Below are 17,600 nucleotides of genomic sequence, written 5' to 3' on the forward strand. Positions count from 1 at the left end.
TAACCATTCCGCTCCCTAAGCTCCGCATCCATGAGGAAACCTGGCAGCAGCAGAGCCTGGAGAGCTGCAGTCCCCCACAGACATGGCAACGGCAGAGGATGCAGCAAAAGGAGGAATTCCAGTGACATTTTGTGTCAGCGGATGCTGTTGTGTCTTCAGAGGATGCACACTGTGCTGAGGACAAGCTATGCACTAACACTGCCCCACACCAGCCTGCAATCCCAACCCTAACACAGGATGAGGAATGATGTTGGAAGGGTTTCACTGCCATCAACACCCCCCTTCTCATGGGTTGCCAGCCCCTCCTGGGGTGCTGAGGGCTCCTTTAGCCAATCCCTCTGCCCATCCTGTGAGTGGCAAATCCCAGGATCTGATTCATCGGATGGACACCGGGCTTCGGGATGAAATTACAGCTGGCATTCTGTAGTCCGCAGCAGCAGCTTCCCAAAGGGATGTGCACAAGGCTGGAATTAGCCTCGGATATGACAGAGGAAGTGACCTGCAGCTGGAGGAGTTCCCAAACAAGCGCAGAGAGCTCAGATTTAACGGGGCCACCCCAAAGGCAGCCAGGGCAGTCCCCTTCCACCGAGGCAAAGCCAAGCAAGCGGATCTGACACCCTCAGCGCAGCCCCAACGGGCACGAGGTTATCCTTCTCCCAGTGACAATTATCACCACGTTCCATTGATGTATGGAAACGGAACAGCAGGAATGGTCCAAGGGAGGTGGAACACTGCTCTCCATAGCTGTCGAGAAGTCACTGAGTGATATCACGCAACACACATGCAAAGCTATTACAGAGCCCCACTCATGGCCACTTATTCACTACCCCCAGCTCCAGATTTGAGGCAGATGCTCTGCTTAACCAAACCTGCTTGATTTTCCTGCAAACCAGCAAGTCAAGCCATGCGCAACAGCCACAAGCCCGTTCTTTATCCATCCAATAACCCAGAACCTACACAAGGCAGCTGTATCCCCAGCCAACAGCCACGCACCGATTCCTAAACCCTACTGATGTGCCACCTTTGAAGCCCAGCACGTCCTTTGCCCTTTGTTTTGCTGTTTCACTCGAAAAGGCAGGTTATGGTGTGAAGTTCTTCAATCAGGGTTTTTTTCATCCCCATTTTGTTGTCGAGATCGAGAAATCACACGAAGTTTTGGGGGTTTAGGGGTAAAGTCGGGATTTCCCCCCCTCCAATTCCATTCATAGAGAGGCAAATGTAATATACATTCATGTATTGGTGTAGATATGTGTGTCTGGGGTACAGTTAAGATATCCCACTCTCCAATTACTTCCATGCGGAGACATAAACGTAATACGTCCATGGATATACACAGGTATAGATGTGCGTGTATTTACGCATATATATTGCGATATCTAAGCCATTTTCATATCAACTGCAAACCCTTAACCCCTGCCTGAAGCATCCCCTCCAAAAAAACAAGGAAACGGCTCAAGCCCGAGGATTTACTCGGGATTTACCAAGCGGATGCAATCAAACGGATCCGTTTAACCGAGGCTTTTCTCTCCCAAACTGCGCTCTAATACTCTCCTAAGCTTCTAGACCAATCCGAAGCTCCCCGCTCCTGCACCGTGCCAACAATGCAGAGGTCACTTCCCAAAGCAAGCCCCGACCGCGGAGCATCCCGACGGGACGAAGCTCCCAGTCCAGACCCGAGGCCTGCGGTCTCCGCCTGGAAGCGCTCTGCCTGAAGACACGGACCCACCACCCGATGAGAAGGAAGAAGCCGCTCCAGCTCCCTCTCCCTTCAGCGCACCTCCTGCCCACCGCAGCCCGGCTCTCATCCACGGCCGAAAGGGCTTGCAACACCCCGGTAGAGACGGCGAGAAAGTCCCACCGCGGCCTCCCCTCCGCCGCCAGCCAACGCCCGGCGCTCAGGCAGCCTCCCAGGGGAGCCCGCTCCCTCAGCGGGCAGCGGCACCGGCCCCCTCGGCTCGTACCCACCTCGATGTACCCAGCGAGCGTGGCCGCGGGGCCGGCCAGCCCCAGCAGGAGCAGGAACGGGAAGCGCAGCGCCGGTGCCATCGCCTCCACCCGCCGCCGCCGCCGCCGCCGCCCAAGCGCTACTGCGGCCTCCGCGCCCCCTCGGCGGGAGCCGCCTCGCGAGGCCCCGCCCCCCCGCCGCCTCTCCCAATCGCGGGGAGGGAGAGGAGTGATGTCACGCAAACCCCCTCCCCGCTTCAGCCAATGGCCGCGCCGTCGCTCGCCCGGGTGGGTGAGGACGCCTGGGGGTAGGAGCCACGCCCCCTTTTCGCGCTACCAGCCAATAGGAGGCGGCGCGGGGCCCGTTGCCCCGCCCACGGGGGTGAGTGTCTTCTCCGCCCGAAAATGGCGGCCAGTGCTGAGGCGAGAGCGTGAGGGGAGGACCCCGGTGGGAATTCCACCCCCTTTAATGTTAGATATAGACTATAAACGTACACCAGCGACCGACTCCTTATATAGGGGAGTATAAAGGGGCACGGGGCCTATGGCCATGGGGGTTTATAGGCTATAAACCCTCCCTCCTCCTCCCCCCACGCTGCAAAGAGAGGGGTGTAGTAATAAAAGGAAAATAAGGCAATTTCCTCATCTTTTCTGCTTTAAAACAATGAGTTATAAAATAAAGCTATCTCTACATCTAGGCCCAGCTTCTTGACCCCCGTGCTACCCACAAGCTCCAAGCCCTGCTTGATGTGCAATGAAAACCAACGCTATCGTGGTAAGTTTTTATTCCTTTTTAGTGCTTTTTCTCCTTAAAACACAGCTGTTGGATAATAATCACCAGTTGCTTCATCCTGTCACCAACACAGAGGGCAAAATCACCGTGGGGTGCTGCAAAGGCAACACAACACCCACCACAACCCTGTGTAAATGCAGCAAAGCTCTTTGTACAGGTTATTTAAATGGACACACATCTCTACGATACAGCATCACAACCATCATCATCACCACCACCACCTTCTTCTCTTCTGCCTCTGGTTCCTTCCCATGCAGATACTCTGCCACAGCCAATAGCACTGTTTAAAGACACATTTAAGCTTTAAACCCAATTGGCACCAACACTGCTTTCATTTCACCCTATTTTAATTTCACCCCATGACTTTTATAGCAAGGAGTTAAATAATCAAGCCCTTCTGGAACAAAGAGCTACCAAGCTGCTGCTACAGTTGCCCTTCCATACTCTTACTAGTGCCTTCTTAGCCTTTTCTTTGGCTCGAGTCACATACTTGAGTCACTTGGATGGAAATACATAAGGTGGAAAAAAAGACCAAACTCAGAGTTAAAGACTTCCATTCTCAACTTCTATATTCTCTATATGGCTCTTAGAAGCACTATTGTCTTCAATGGGTGAAGGGAATATTGCTGAAGTGTTGCAGTGGGGGTAAATCTCTATACTAGGTCAATAAGCAGCCCTGTTGTAATTAAACCAGCTGACTAGACCACTACTCTCTTATTATGGTCTTTTCTACGGTATTTCAAACCCCTTAAATCTCTTTTACTGCAGTCCTGCTGTATATTCCCTCTGGCATATGTAATTCCCTTCTCACCTTGGCCAAATTCAGCTGGAAAAGGGGGTTTTGGCAACTGATACATTTTAGTGCAAATCCTTGGGTGTGCAATATAAATGCACATGTAAATAACAGGCCATAGAGTTAAGCTTTTCACTTGTCTTAAAGGGATGTATTTTCCTTTCTCCCCAGGTCAAAATGTACAAGCTCTTTAGAAAGCTTTGGATAAGGGCTTTCTTTCAAGGTTGAATTTATATAGCGTTTTAAGTGCTATATAAATTAATATACTTTTAATACTTACTATTTATGTAGTGCTTTGGTGTTCATGTTCACAACCCCTGTTAGCTAATGCATTCTGCGCATGGCAGAAAGAGCTGCAGGAAAGAAAAAGGCTTTTTAATTGGGGTGATGTGAAGACTTGATTTGGGGGGCAGAAGAGAAAGCAAGGTCATGATTGCAAGGGGTGCTCAATAACCTGCAGCTCAAGTCACCACCATCTTAAGTACAGAGGTTTGAAAAGGATGAGGACCCCAAGACAATGTGAATTCCCACAGCCACATGGATATAGCACTTTATGATAGGATAATGGCAGTTAACATCAAAACAAGTGGCATTCCCCAATGCAGCCATGACATACCAAACAGACACCTGATTCACTTGGAGCATGTTTAAGGAGACAGCTCCATTACAACAGCGTTAAGCCTGCTCCTAGTACTACACTGCAGACACACCAGCATGGAAGCCCTGCCACGAGGCTGCAACACAGCCTATTCCTGACCATCAGTGCTCAGCTCCCTGTGTAAAAACAAGTGACAGATCACTAGTTGAAGAATAGCAGATTCCCCTTCATACACAGAGCAGTCACCCCCCCCAAAAAGGGAGGTTCTAAGCCACAGGAGCTTGTTCTTTCCTTAATGCTCATATGCAACTCAATTCATGACTGCTGGGTAGCAGGTAGGAAGGGAAATTGAGATGGTGTCCAGCAGAATGCAAATGTAGTCCAAGCAGGTGAGAAAACGCCACACTTGCAGCATGTAAAGGCCTTGGAGGGGGTGGCTTTCAGATGAGCACTTAAGTCAACATAGGAACAGCAGGTTACACTGCTGCAGGGATGCTGACACTCGCAGTGGTCATGGTTAATTCAACATGTAGATATATTCCAGGTAACTGCCTTGTGGATTCTTATCTGTTGCCTCTGACAACAGCACCAGTTGGAATGAATGCTGCAATGCTGCAGCATTCCTTAGAACACCTTTCCTCTTGGAAGCTGCCACCTACTACACAGGGTTAACATTTACTTCCAAGAATCCCATTTTCTATGCTTGTTTCAAGGGCTTTTGGGGCTCTTTTCCCAGTACATCTGTGCTAACAAAGCACTGAGAATGTTGTGCTCACCTTTGACTGCTGCTGTTTATTCTGTAAAGAGTTTCAAGTGAACATCTCTGCCCATTATCACTTGCAAGACCACAACTGTGTAAATGCAAAGAGCATATTTATGAGTGCAAAAACATGCCCTCTAAGGGCAATGTTAAACTCCTGATAAAAAGGGCAAACAGATGTTGCCAAGGAATGTGTCTGGTACCATTAAAGTCGCTGGGAGCAGCAGCATTAGTGCTGAGATCCTGCCAGTACCTGCAGAATGAGCTCAGAGAAGAGAGCAAGGCTTTGAATAGTCTCACCATTCTATTAAAACTCCACAAATTAAAGCATAAAATTGATCTAGCCTGGAAGAGCTAATGTGATGCAGCTCTTTTAATTGAAAAGCTTGATTCAAGTTGTAAAGGGCAGATAGTATCATTCCTACTAGCTCCACGTGCCAGGTATGGACAAGTTAGAGGTTGCAGAGGAAGAGCTGAGTCAGCCTCGGGTTTAGGAGGTAGAGTGCAGACAGAAATGGCCATAGCATGTGGTGGGCTACTGTGAAGGGGACTCTTTCCAGCACAGTTCAGCACTGTAAAGAATACTAAACTTGAATGAATGATGTTCAGTTAGCTACCACAACTCATCACAAGCCACACTGCTCGAGGACAAGGTCTCTCTCCATCAGCAAGGCTGTATGAGGGGCATAAAGCAATGGAAAACTTATCAGCCACTATACCTTTATCCAGCATCCAGCTGTGGAAGTGCCTGTGGGAAATAATACTCCAAGCCCCACAAACATCTGTATTTGGCTGCAAGATTTCCTGGTGGAAATCTAGGGCTTCTGCTGGTTTGCAGTTCAGTCTTCCATCTGTAGGGAAACGCACTGCAGAGAAGGTGTAGGAAGTCCAGCAGCACCGAGATGAAGGAAACCACTGAAGAAGCTGGGCTTAAGGTACAAAGTATACACACAGGATGAAGATGTTCCATAGAAAGAGGGTAACACAAAGTGCAGAGACCTTCCAGGCCTTGAAAGATAACACAAGGCAGGCAGGAGTTTAAATAAAGGGGGTTCCTGTGGGAATAGAGTGAAGGATGGGATGGAGAAGAAAACAGATGCCTTGCAAATGGAAACAGATAGGAAAAACAGGACTGAAAGGAGTAATTGTAGGAAACCAGCACAGCAATCTGTGAGAAGGAGTGACACAGTAAATAAGGGTGGACAGTAAGCCTGTTTCTCCTCAAAGACATCTTTAAAAGGGCTCGGCAGGGAAGGGAAAAGTCTTCCCTTTATCATATCGATGAATCCTTATGTCTTCATGGCCATTTTCCTACTGCTCCTGTTCAGTGCCATTAATCTGCCTTCCATGCAGGTGTCCTGAGGGTTTTTTTTTGGCGGGGGGGAAGAGGTTCAATCAGCAGTTTGTGCTATGTTCATCTCAAACAGCACAATCCTTGCCTACAGCATGTAACAGACCATTAAAGAAAGAATAGTCGCTCTCCCATAACTGCAAACCTCAGAACAGCCCCTTCTTTTAGGTCCAGGAGTATCACTGCTTTGCTGAAGGACATCAGCACAGAAGAGGTGGCAACGCCTTGGAAAATGACTGATACATCAACTGAGGATGCTTAAGGTGAGCACAACAGGGATGTGGCTGCTAAAGGAAGCTGCTGCTCCTTCAGAACTCTGCATACAAATCTCAGCAGGCAGATAACGTGCTAAGTCTACCACCTCCTCTGCTCTCTAGATGGAGGGCAAAACCAGCAGTGAGTTGAACTGAACAGTTTCTTCTTTTGAAGATGAAGACTACCCAAGGCAAAAGCAGCATCTCAAAGACACAAGCAATCCTTTGCTGGGATAGATTTGCACATCTGTAGCAGTCGCTATCGGGAAATAACCTCTGATATGTAGTTCAATAAAGTACTAAGTGTGGGCTCATATTTAGGAGCCCAAATACAAAACCATGAGACCCTAAGCACCTTTTTTAGCTATGGATCAGTTTTCTGAATATACAAACTGAGTATTTATGCTGCTCATTTTCTCTCTTCAGATGGATCCATGGCTTTGGACACTGGCAGAATCTCGAGGCCTGAAGAATCATGCCTGAATCTTCTTCCAAGAGCTGTAGCAAACACTTAACCTGATACATGGAACTTGAAGGCAAGAATCTAGAGGTCTACCAATAAGGGCCTTAGAGAGAAAAGAAGCTGCATTGCAGGAAAGATTTAGTAAACTCACCTTCTTGCATTGCAGTATCTTCCCACAATGGGCTGGAGGCATCCTGTCATCTTCATCTCTTCTAGTCCACTGCGATGGCAGAAGTGTCACTCAGTCTCTATAGATGGCAGGATCAATCACCTGGATATCAAGGCAATCAAACCATGAGCCATAAGAGAGCTTAAAGAAAAACACAACAATTAAGAAGAATCCACCAACAACTGAGCATATTTTGCACAGGTATCGGCTTATTATGACACAGATTTCTCCTGTTGTCCTTGAATAACCTTCCTCTCCTCTCCCCTCATCTGCCTGCCCGTCTCACTCCGACAGTCTCATTTCAACAGTGTGAAAGGTTGTTCATTTTATACAAGTCTTTCACAAGAGATGAAAATTCAACTATGCTCTAATTAGCTGCCGTTCCACATAAGTCACTGTTATTGCAGCTTTTAGATTAGAACTAAATTTGTCCCACAAATGTGTGTCAAATATTACAGTGGAATGATTAACGATATCACACATAATGGAAGGATTAAGCAGTGATGCAGGAGAGTCGCTGGAGAGGAACAGTTTAAGCTGCTTTCTAACTCCTAATTTTTGGCCTGGATGGTAAAAGAACCTGAAATTGAAAATAAAAACGGCTTGTGTGACTGGCAAGCAAGAGGAGATCTGATTTACGACTGAATTCTTCATTCAGTATTCACTGGTGGATTAAAAGCCAAATCATCCTAACAAACAGCAATGAACAACATTGAATCTCAAAAGCTCAGGACTCCCGGTGCTGAATAAACGCAGAATCACTTCCAGCAGCTTTGAAGATAAGTGCAATTCAACAACAGAAAACCTGCCCCTCCTTCCCAATCAGGTCTGATTCAGTGCCTGCTGCATCAGGCAGCATGGAATAACCTGTGCTGACAAGCTCCTTGATGGCACACCAAAGTCACCCTTTCTTCCCCCCATTGCTTGTTTGTGCTGTTACTCAGCCTGCAAGCAACAGGGTGTGTTAGGAAGTAACTTCCAACACAGGAACAGACAACAAGGAGTTGTACAGTGTCTGGATCTCATGTGTGATACAGCATTAGCCCTGGGAACTGTTCTTTCTCACCAGTGGCACAGTAGTCTTAAGTGCTGGTGCAAAGCAAAATAACTACACCAAAACTCCCTTCCTTACTCCTTGATATCCTTGTATAACATTTCCTGTTACAGTCATCATTAGAAGGTGGCTCCCAACCACCCAGTCATTCTTTTTATGTCAACACAGGAATATTTACTTTAGCTTCCCAGGATACACACCCTGAAGAAAGGGAGTTGGTGCCCCAGGGACCTGCAGCGTTGCCCTCCAGTGCCTGTCACCACATCACACTTAGGAAGGAGCTGAAAGAGCTTGTGCTGATGAATAGTCTCATCTCTGATATTTACAGGGAATAATCAGTGGGATTTAGGTATTCCCAAGCACAGGAATTCACGTTTTTAGACCTTGCTCTAAAACTTTAAATGCCCTAAATACAGATGGTGCTCTCTAGTACTATTCATGTATGATTTTATTCAAGAGAGTGGCTTCATATTCTGCACTGGCTTTATTATAACCTTTGCAACAGAGTTGTTTGGAGGGCCATAAGAAAGAGAAGTAGCAGGACTTTCAGAGCTTTGAAGCTTCTAAGGCAGTAAGAAGTTAGAATACAGGTTCTCTTGGCAATAAGAAACCACGTACTTGAAGTCTGTTCCAGTTGAATAAAGGCACCCAGCAAGATGCAGCTGAAAGGAACTGCATCATCTGGGTAAAAGAGGAATCCCAGTGTCTCCAAGGGAAGGAGTGGACCACATACAGCTTTAACCCTATGGCCTGAGGGGAGAACAACCTCCTCAATCTGGCTCCTGAATCACATTGACTCAGAGGACAAGTCAGCCCTGAGTGCTCTTTGTTTTCAATTGCTCTTTTTCATTTACAACTTAGTTTTTTTACTATCATTTTCCCCTCTCACACAGGAAAAGTGGGCATCCTGCATTTTGCCATCCCAGTTAGCCAAAGCTTGAAGGTCCCTTTTTATCCCCCCCCCAAAGTCACACAATAATGAAGACACCAGTTCACAGGAGACCTTCCCACCAATACCAGCATATCCTGTGTTTCATGATGCAGATTACAAGGCTTTTTCCAAGTCTGGATTTTCCTACCTTGTCTTAGGGTTGACTCCCTAAGGTCTCCAGTGAGATGGAGCTGATTGGCTAAGTTATATAAAAAGAGTCTTAAGTAGAGCACTCTACTGAGGTTTGAGTTTTTCCCTTTAAAATGCAAATGCCTGGTAGTTAATTCCCTTTTGGGATTTCAGAGCTGCATTTAAAATGGGGAATGATGATACAAAAATACACTTCAGAAAGCATCGCAGGATGAGTAATGAACCCTTCGCCACGTGAATACAGATTTTGCTGGTCAGGCAAACATCTTCATTCAGCTGTATTTCAGTAGCTCTCTCAAAGCTGCTTTTGGTTAAGTTTCTCCTCCACCTATAACCTGGTGCAGTCTCCAGGAGGGCAAAATTTCACCATGCTTCCTATTTAACATCCCATTTAAATATACCAATATTCTATCAAGTATTATAAATGCCTCCCTCTTTTCTGCTAAAAGAGCCTAATGATACCTTTTCCATGCTACCTGAAACTACAGCTGGATGACAGACCTGCTTGTTGGCTCCTCTGCTGACTGGAAAGGCTAAAAAGCTATCCAAGGAAGTGTCACCTTCAATCACTTTTCACTTCCCAATTTCAAAAGGAGTGTCTTCCATCTCACTTTCTTTTTCCATGATTCCCAGTTTACTCCTAAGGGGAAGAAATAATAAGTGTTTTATAAGGATAATTATATCCTTAGATCAAACAGTGTTAGAAACACCTACATGTGCACATAGACACACCACTACAGCCTTCCACAGACATGGGGGATGCAAAGTGCTCTAACCTGCATTTAAAACTGAGTGTTCCACTCTTTGCATGACCAGGCCTCAAGGAACTCAACTGGATTCCTTGTATTTGTTCTGTTTTCTGGAAGATACACCTTTATATAAGCCTTCAAAAGGATTCACTTCTACGCATACTGGCACAAACACGTAGCCCATTCTGAATAAGCCTTATATCAGGAAAGGATAGGGCTGTGCCATTGTGATACCAAGCCCACAGATCACTAAAAGGGAGCTGCAAAGCCTCTAGCCATCTTTTGGAAGGTCTAACCCTGTGATCTAGTTGAAGAACTACAAATTATTTGTATTTGGATGCACTTGCCTAGGTGCAAAGCACGAGCTATGGCCAGGGAGAACATGCAATGGTGTGGAATAGAGCAGACCCCAAGCCTGGTCCCCCTGGCTAATGCTAGCCACGGATCCATCACTGACATCCTTGGTGTGGTCCACAATTAAGCACCATCTCAAACCCTGAAAAGCAGCAAATGACACAAGACTTACATCAAGTTTTGCCTCTGCCTGTATGAGAAAAATCGACTATATCAAACAGTCAAACTTCCCCTTTCTGCCCTGCTTTTGTTTCAGTGTTTTTCTGCAAATTATCCCAGTTCCCCAGGCTCTGTGCTCCCTTTTTTTGTTAGAGATCAACTTCAATCAAACCCCAGATCTCAAAGTTCCCAAACAACCAACAAAGGCTGCATTTGAGCATGTTAAATTTGAGAAGTCACAATAAGGGCTGTGGTAGGATACTGTGAGATCACTCACAGAGGACTATTACTTCATTGTGAATGAAAACAGCATCTGGCACAGGGCAGGAAATCATTTACCAAGAAGCACAGCAATGAAAAAAATCAGATTCAAATGAGTTTATGGCTACACAAGCTCTTACTTTCATGTCATGGAAGGTTCTTGCATTGCTCAAAACAGGTCTTTAAAGTAGGGGAAGGACAAACACCACACAGGTTGAGCCTTTTTTCCTCCTTCCGCTCCAAAGCTTGCCATAGCTTTCCAACAATGGCATGATTCACTATTATTCCATAGGGAGAGGAGCCTGCATTTTTAGTGTGGATTTATGTTATCAAGCTACATTCAGTCTTTAACCAGGTTTCCTTTAATAGCTGACAAGGAGATAAACCCCCAGCAGGTGCTGCAGGAATACTGACTTGTCTTTTAGTCTTAATCACACCTTTAATGGGCTTTGCTGTGTGGCACTTGCCCTTTATTAAATTCAATCCCATTTTGTTAAGCATTGTTTCTACAACCACTGTAAGAGAAAGCAAATAGGTCCAAATAATACTAGATAAAGGATAAACTTCGGAAGGAAAACAGGAGAACAGGCATCACCAGCAGGTTTCCTTCACGTTCTGCAGGGAATTACTGAGGAGGGGACAGGGAATGGGAGCCAGGCTCCGGAATTCATTACAAAGATGAACAGAAGAGGTAACACTCATTTAACAGCCAGGCTTTTGCATTCAGGGAGGGCCACAAGGATGTGAAGTGACTCTTTCAACTTGTTAGGGTATTATTGGATGATGCAGAGCTTGCCAGGGACATGAATTCAGCTGGATCAGACTGATCTGAGAAGCATTTGAAGCATATTCCTGTCCTTTGCCTGCCTAAAGGCCTTAGCAACTGCAATAACAACTTAAGACAACCTCACCACAGTAGCAAAGAGACTTCTCAGTGTAAAAACCAGCTACTGCTTGGATGAGCCTGCAGATGACAAGTCTCCCAATGAAAATGACTCCAGATTTGCTGTAAGGAACACCCTTGGTCCTTTACCATTCAGGCAAATTCACTAACCAGCAAATCCAGAGCTTTTTGGAAATCAGAGGGCAAATTCTGGGACCCTTTGATCAAGCTTACAAACCAGATCCTACCTAAGCTCCCACTGGAGTGCATTGGCTTTAAAGACAGCCTTCCGGAGCAAATGGATTTGAGAGCACTGGGAAATCTCCCTTCTACTGGCAGCAAAGCTCTTAATACAGATGTCCAGAAAGTTTCCTGCAAGGCAGAGGCAGGGCAAATGTACTGGGATGCAGGTCACAGGAATGCTCTCACCTGGAACAGCACCAAAACACATTGGGAACTGCAGCCCCATGCTCAGGCAAGCAAACCCTGAATTTTTCCACTGTATGCAAGCTGAGGTTACAGGAGTTCAAAGCCTGTAATAACAGAGAAATGCCAAGTCCTGTCATAGCTGTGGGGGAAAGAATGCTCTCACCTTACTGTGTAAATGCAGTGCTTTGAAGGAAACACCTCTGTTTTGGGTCAGACTGGCCCAGCACCTGAGCACACCTTGAACACATCACACTGTGTGCACCTGGAAAACATCACATGGGCTTCAACAACAAGGATTAAACCTACAAGTAACAAAAAGGGGGTGAGGGGGTGTGTGTTGATAATTGGCTCCAAATAACAGTGTTCACCAAAGGATTTGGGTGAGGCAGCTTGATAGCTTATTTCTCTGTAGCCTGCAGTCTGTATCCCTCCTCCACTGTCATTTGAAAGATAGTAGATGATCTGCCAGAATTCCCAGCTTTGGGCAACTCTGTGTTCTTCCTCTGAGCAACAAATCCTCATGTTTTCCCTGTCTGTCTGGCAGCAGCAGTTTTCCATTTGTAGCCATCTGTGCCAGGGCAGAGGCTACAGCTTCAATCTTAATGCCTGTCTCAGGCCATAGCATTTCCTTTTGGTCAGCTTTAGAGATAAGGCAGTACTGAACTCACCGACAAATCCTGACACTTACCATACATTCACTTCATTCGATACCTACTGTTCCCTTAAGATACTTGTTTTGCAAAGCCTTCAGCTATCTGCCTGTAGGTGGGTGGAATATACTTACTATTCAAGCTCAGTGCCACTGCAAAACATCCCCTCTTTTAAACTAATCACTCACCACAGTAAATATTTCTCCTGCGCTGCAGCAAACATACTCTTCAAGGACCCAGCCAAGTGCAAAGAGCTGCTCTGCAAAAACATTTTGCATGCAATTGAGAATGACATCTAAATCAAGACAGCCCCACGCTGCTGCTGGTAGCTGCTTGCATAGGGCTTGCTGCAGGGTGAGGTACTCTAAAAGACCACAGAAGAGCCCATAGCAACACACAATCACCTATAGTGCAAATAAGTTGCTTTGACTTAACTATAAAATTCCAGAAGCCTATGAGGAAAGTTCAGTGGGATTTTTGGCTGTCAAGCATTTGATTTTGTAACTGTTGTGCTAGAAAGAACAGGATAAGCTTGAAAACATGGGCAGCAAAGACTCTAAAGTTCAAAAAAGCAACACATGCAGCCCTCTACCAAAATTATAAGCCAATTTCCCTTGAACTAAGCTCATAACCTTTCAACAAACACTGAAAATTGTACATTTAAGACAGGCTCTGTAACAAACCGGGGGGGGGGGGGGGGGGAGGGAAGGCAGTAAAATTACCACAAAACAGAGCTTCTATAAACACAAACCTTACCCACAGCATTGAAGCCACACTTATAAATCTCACTGACCCTAAACAGCTTCACCTGGGGCCTCCATCCATAGGCTCAGAAGCTCTATTTAAGCCAAGCCCAGGGACATCACTTGCTTCTAGTGCTTGTAGTGTCGTGCTGAGCTTTGGTTTAGTGATAGCTATACTTGGCTACAGATTTCCAGCTTTCCATCCTAGCTTTCTCTTCAATTAGTCTCATTGCTGTGGATTTAACAAGCGACCACTGGATTTTGGCTAATCCTGACTGTCCTTGCTAATCTGCAGCTAATTCATGTCTGGCCCAAGCACCTACCTCATTCTCTTTATCTTGCCTGCTGACCTGGATATGGAGATGATCCTGACTGCTGTTTCTAGGTCAGCATTGCTCACCTTGTTCAGGTGGTGAAGGATGACACTGGAGCTGGTGAGTACCTCCCCAGGTTTACAGATCCAGGCTTTTGGGTAAGAGCTAAAGATTACTCAGGGGAAGCTTTTACTCTCAGAAATCAGTAAGGGCTTTAGAAAACAGATTGCATAAGATGAAAGCTGCTTCATAAAAGAACTGTTGCACCACTACAGCGGAGGGGGTAGTCAGTCAGATGGGGAATGTGCTACATGGGCAAAGATGAAAGTAATTTAGCTTAAGTAGTCTGGTGAAATCAACTTTAGGAATGGGTATCACTGCTGTCTATAAATACTAAGAAAAAAGGGCCCTATTTAAACATTGGCACAAGAAAGGAAAAAAGGACCTTGAGGAAGAAAAAAAAACCTTGTCTTCAGTGATGTTTTCAGTCTCTTCTTCAAGGTTGTAAGAAGAAAAGTCTCAGTTGTTCCTAAGAGAAAGCCTGCTCAGGTTATTGACTGTGGGGGCTGTGATGGACTCCCCTGCCAACTATGAGCTCAGTGTTCTTGATCTCTAAGTGCTGGGGAAGGAGGCAGAGTGACCATCTGACAGAGACATACCTTGGTACATGTTGGAAAGATAATACTGAGTTTTCCCAGTGCAGAGATTCATGTTTTAATGTTCTAAAAGAAGCCCTGATAAACAGAATGCTTGTTTGGCACATCCACTAAATTAGATCATAAAATGTAACTCATTAAATGTGGCTCTAATCCGAATATCTACTGTAAGTTATAGCTAAAGCTTTGTCTGTGTTGGCTCTCTTAATCTGCTAAGAGTATCCAGAAACAGGAGGAATGTATCTAAACTTCTCCTTTCCCAACACAGCCTGGGTAAGAGTGTCTCTTATATCATCTTGTATCATATCTCATCTTATCATTGCTTTTTAAAATGCAATTATCAAAGGGATCCGTATTAAAAATCCCTTCCTAGAGCTGAAGATGGGGAAACCTGAAATGCTTTAAATCCCGTAAAACAATGATTATTTTTTGAAGACAGCATTATAATGCCTAAATATATTGAATGTTTGACCTCTAGTCAACTTTCTAGTGACCTCAAATAGCAAAAAGCATTGGCAATGCTTTTCTGACTCATTCCAGTTTGCTTAATGGAGAGGAAAGCCGAACAGCTTCTGTGTTGACTTTCCAGAGGTGCACAAATCACTTCCTACTCAAAACAATGCCTCTGCATAACCAGAACTGGGGAGTGGTAACACCTCAACTGGAGTGGAAACTGAGCCAAAAGAGTTGAGTACTTCCAGTGAAGTACTTAGGGTTGATAAGGGTTGAAAGTCCTTCTTGGAGAAGGAATGGAGGCACTAACTGAAGAGTAATCCAGCTGAAGAAGTTGAACAGAAGTATGGCAAACGCCTTCCTCAGCTTGCAAAAGGCTTGCAGAGAGGCAGTTTACATCTGACCTTGTGACATGGTGAACCCTCTTGGTTGATTTCTATCTCGAGGCACCACCAGAAGCAGTAGTGTTAATAAATCCTGTTAGAATGGAGTCAGGGGATGCAGGTGTGAGTGGTGAAGTGTTTTCCCTGCAGGCACTGTTGCACCCAGATCTCTTTTCCTTTCCATACCCAACAGCATGCCTTTGCTAAATAGGTTTTTCATGGTGAACAGCAAAGCTCCCCTTTTCCAACACTTGATGCACCTCTTAGTAAATGCATAGTAAAGATTATAGAGGGCTATGTGGGCTGTTTTCACACTGATTAGTGTGCTTTTTGCCTGTATTATTAACTACTGGGGGATAAATGCTATTTGGGTGGGTACAGCTCAAAAAGGAAGCCAATAGTGATAATTTCTTTAATAGCTTGTTTTTCCTTTAGCTTTAAATCATTAGGTAGATGCTCTCGAGACACACTAACCCCCAACTTCTTGTAGTCAGACCTTTCCTTGCAGCGTGAGGGGATTAATTCCACTTGTTGAAACAACTGTTAAGCTCTTTTGGGGGGAAGCAACACAGAGAGCCAAAGTGCAATGACTTTGTTGTCTTTCTGCTTTCCATGAGGCCACTTTAAGGCAAGCCACAATAAATTGAATTAAAGTGGGAAACTCGCATCCCTACCTCCATGTTTTGTATTCTCTGTGCAGAATTCAAGTAATTACATTTCAGTTGCATTATAAATTAGCAGGCTTGAACAGGAGCAGAGCTGAAGCTTTTCCATCTCCTAAATTGGTGCTTTAAATCACAGCCAGCTGCTGACACGCACAAGGGAAGGTACCACAATGCAGAACGCAATTGCATGCATGGTTTAATTGGGAAATGTAGGCACAAATCCCCACTTGCCGCACACAGATGGAGTGCAGGGGGTCAGCAGGGCCAGCAAGGCATCATCTGCTTCTCTAACTCCAATGGCATTACAGCACTTGAGCATTTCTCTTTGTTGTGTTTTAATCAATGTGCTTCTCAAAGTGGGATCAAGAAAATCAACTTATCCCAAAAGGGAAGAGTCAAGATGGGACACATGCAGCAGAGGCAGTGGAGAGATGAGGAGGTGCAGGGGTGGAGACGTGGATTTCATGACCTGGAAGATAATAAGAGGGTTTGATGAAGAGTTACAGCACTGTGCCGAGCAATACAGGTGAATATACATTGCTCATTTGAACTGTGATGATTAGAAATACATAAATGAACCTGATGTGAAGACTTTTCTATCTCTGCTAGGGGAAAAACAAAGCCCAGAACATCACAAACCCCATTAAATATGGGCAGTACAATAGGCATGACATCAGACTCCAGATACTGCAGCTGATGAATCAGACCAGCATGCTGCTGCTCCTGCATCTGGCAGCTTGCTGCTTGCACTGAATGGGGCTTTCCAAGCTATAAAGGGAGGGGAAAAGCCTGTGGAATAACTTCCAGAATAAGATCTGTGCCCCAGGGAAGGTCTTGTGCTGGTTTGTGTTCAGTAGTCCAGCTGCAGGTCTGTAAGAACACATGGCACAAAGCACGCATGTCAGAGCCTGTAAGTGCTGAAAACATTAGGAAATCCCTATTTATAAACACAAATAAAGCACTGAAAACACTTTGATTTTGTAAAGTAACACCCACAGCTGCTAAGAATGAGGAGAAATAAAGCAGCTTTGTCTTCTATCTCCTTGTCCTATTTGTTATCCGAATGTTTCTGCACGGTATAATGAAATCAATATGGGGTTTATAGCATAGAAGAATAAATGGACTCCATAACTCTCATAATTCAAACTAAGAGAACTGCCCAGAGGACTAAAAAATATTGTTCAAGGAGGAAAAACACCCAACGAACATCAAAATGTTCCCTTCAGCTTTAAAATCCTTCTTATTTACCATTTTAAGGTCAAGGTCCTAAGCATGAGTTAGAAAAGACTTATTTCTGCCTTTCTTTTCTCTCATCTTGGTTGCTCCTGGAGATGGGTCAGTCCAACAGGCTTCAGGATCCACCTGCATCTCAATGTGAGGGTTTAAAAGGCTAGACCAGGCTCTTAAAAGACAGCCCCAGTGGAGAAGTACACTTCCTTGCACCAAGATCTCACCACCCTTCTATTCTCCTAGGGCAGAGGAGCAGAACCACTTTTGGTGAACAATCTACTGGGTTTGGGGGGTGTTTTGGGTCAGTTGGCCACAGTGGCCCATTGCATCTTTGGTGCAATGGTGTTGATACGTATGTACAGTTTATGAATCCATTGGGAATAAACATTAAAGGTCCTAAACACAGATTGT

The 17,600-nt window shown here is 45.2% G+C and overlaps 1 protein-coding gene and 1 long non-coding RNA gene across 7 annotated transcripts in view; both read right to left on the reverse strand.

Moving 5' to 3' along the window:
* Positions 1-2,128, reverse strand: part of APLP2 (amyloid beta precursor like protein 2) — a 42,858-nt gene extending 40,730 nt beyond the window's left edge. For all 5 annotated transcript variants that reach the window (XM_061476063.1, XM_061476062.1, XM_061476061.1 and 2 more), the window contains exon 1: positions 1,966-2,128. In XM_061476063.1, the coding sequence (XP_061332047.1) occupies positions 1,966-2,046 (81 nt within the window). In that variant the 5' untranslated portion in view covers positions 2,047-2,128. The remainder of the gene's footprint in view (positions 1-1,965) is intronic.
* A 7,692-nt stretch (positions 2,129-9,820) lies between these two features.
* LOC133281061 (uncharacterized) lies at positions 9,821-13,321 on the reverse strand. Of its 2 annotated transcripts, XR_009747364.1 has the most exons (4): positions 12,934-13,321; positions 12,259-12,397; positions 11,915-12,038; positions 9,821-9,900 (listed from the first exon to the last, which is right to left on the reverse strand). It is a non-coding gene; the product is annotated as an uncharacterized LOC133281061 (long non-coding RNA). The 2 variants fall into 2 exon arrangements; XR_009747363.1 differs by lacking the exon at positions 9,821-9,900 and having other exon boundaries at positions 11,093-12,038.
* Between the last annotated feature and the right edge of the window lie 4,279 nt (positions 13,322-17,600).

This window comes from Pezoporus flaviventris, unplaced genomic scaffold (assembly GCF_033815535.1).
Source record: "Pezoporus flaviventris isolate CSIRO_AGI_PZ_B2104156 unplaced genomic scaffold, CSIRO_AGI_Pfla_v1 ptg000093l, whole genome shotgun sequence".
Lineage (NCBI taxonomy): Eukaryota > Metazoa > Chordata > Aves > Psittaciformes > Psittacidae > Pezoporus > Pezoporus flaviventris.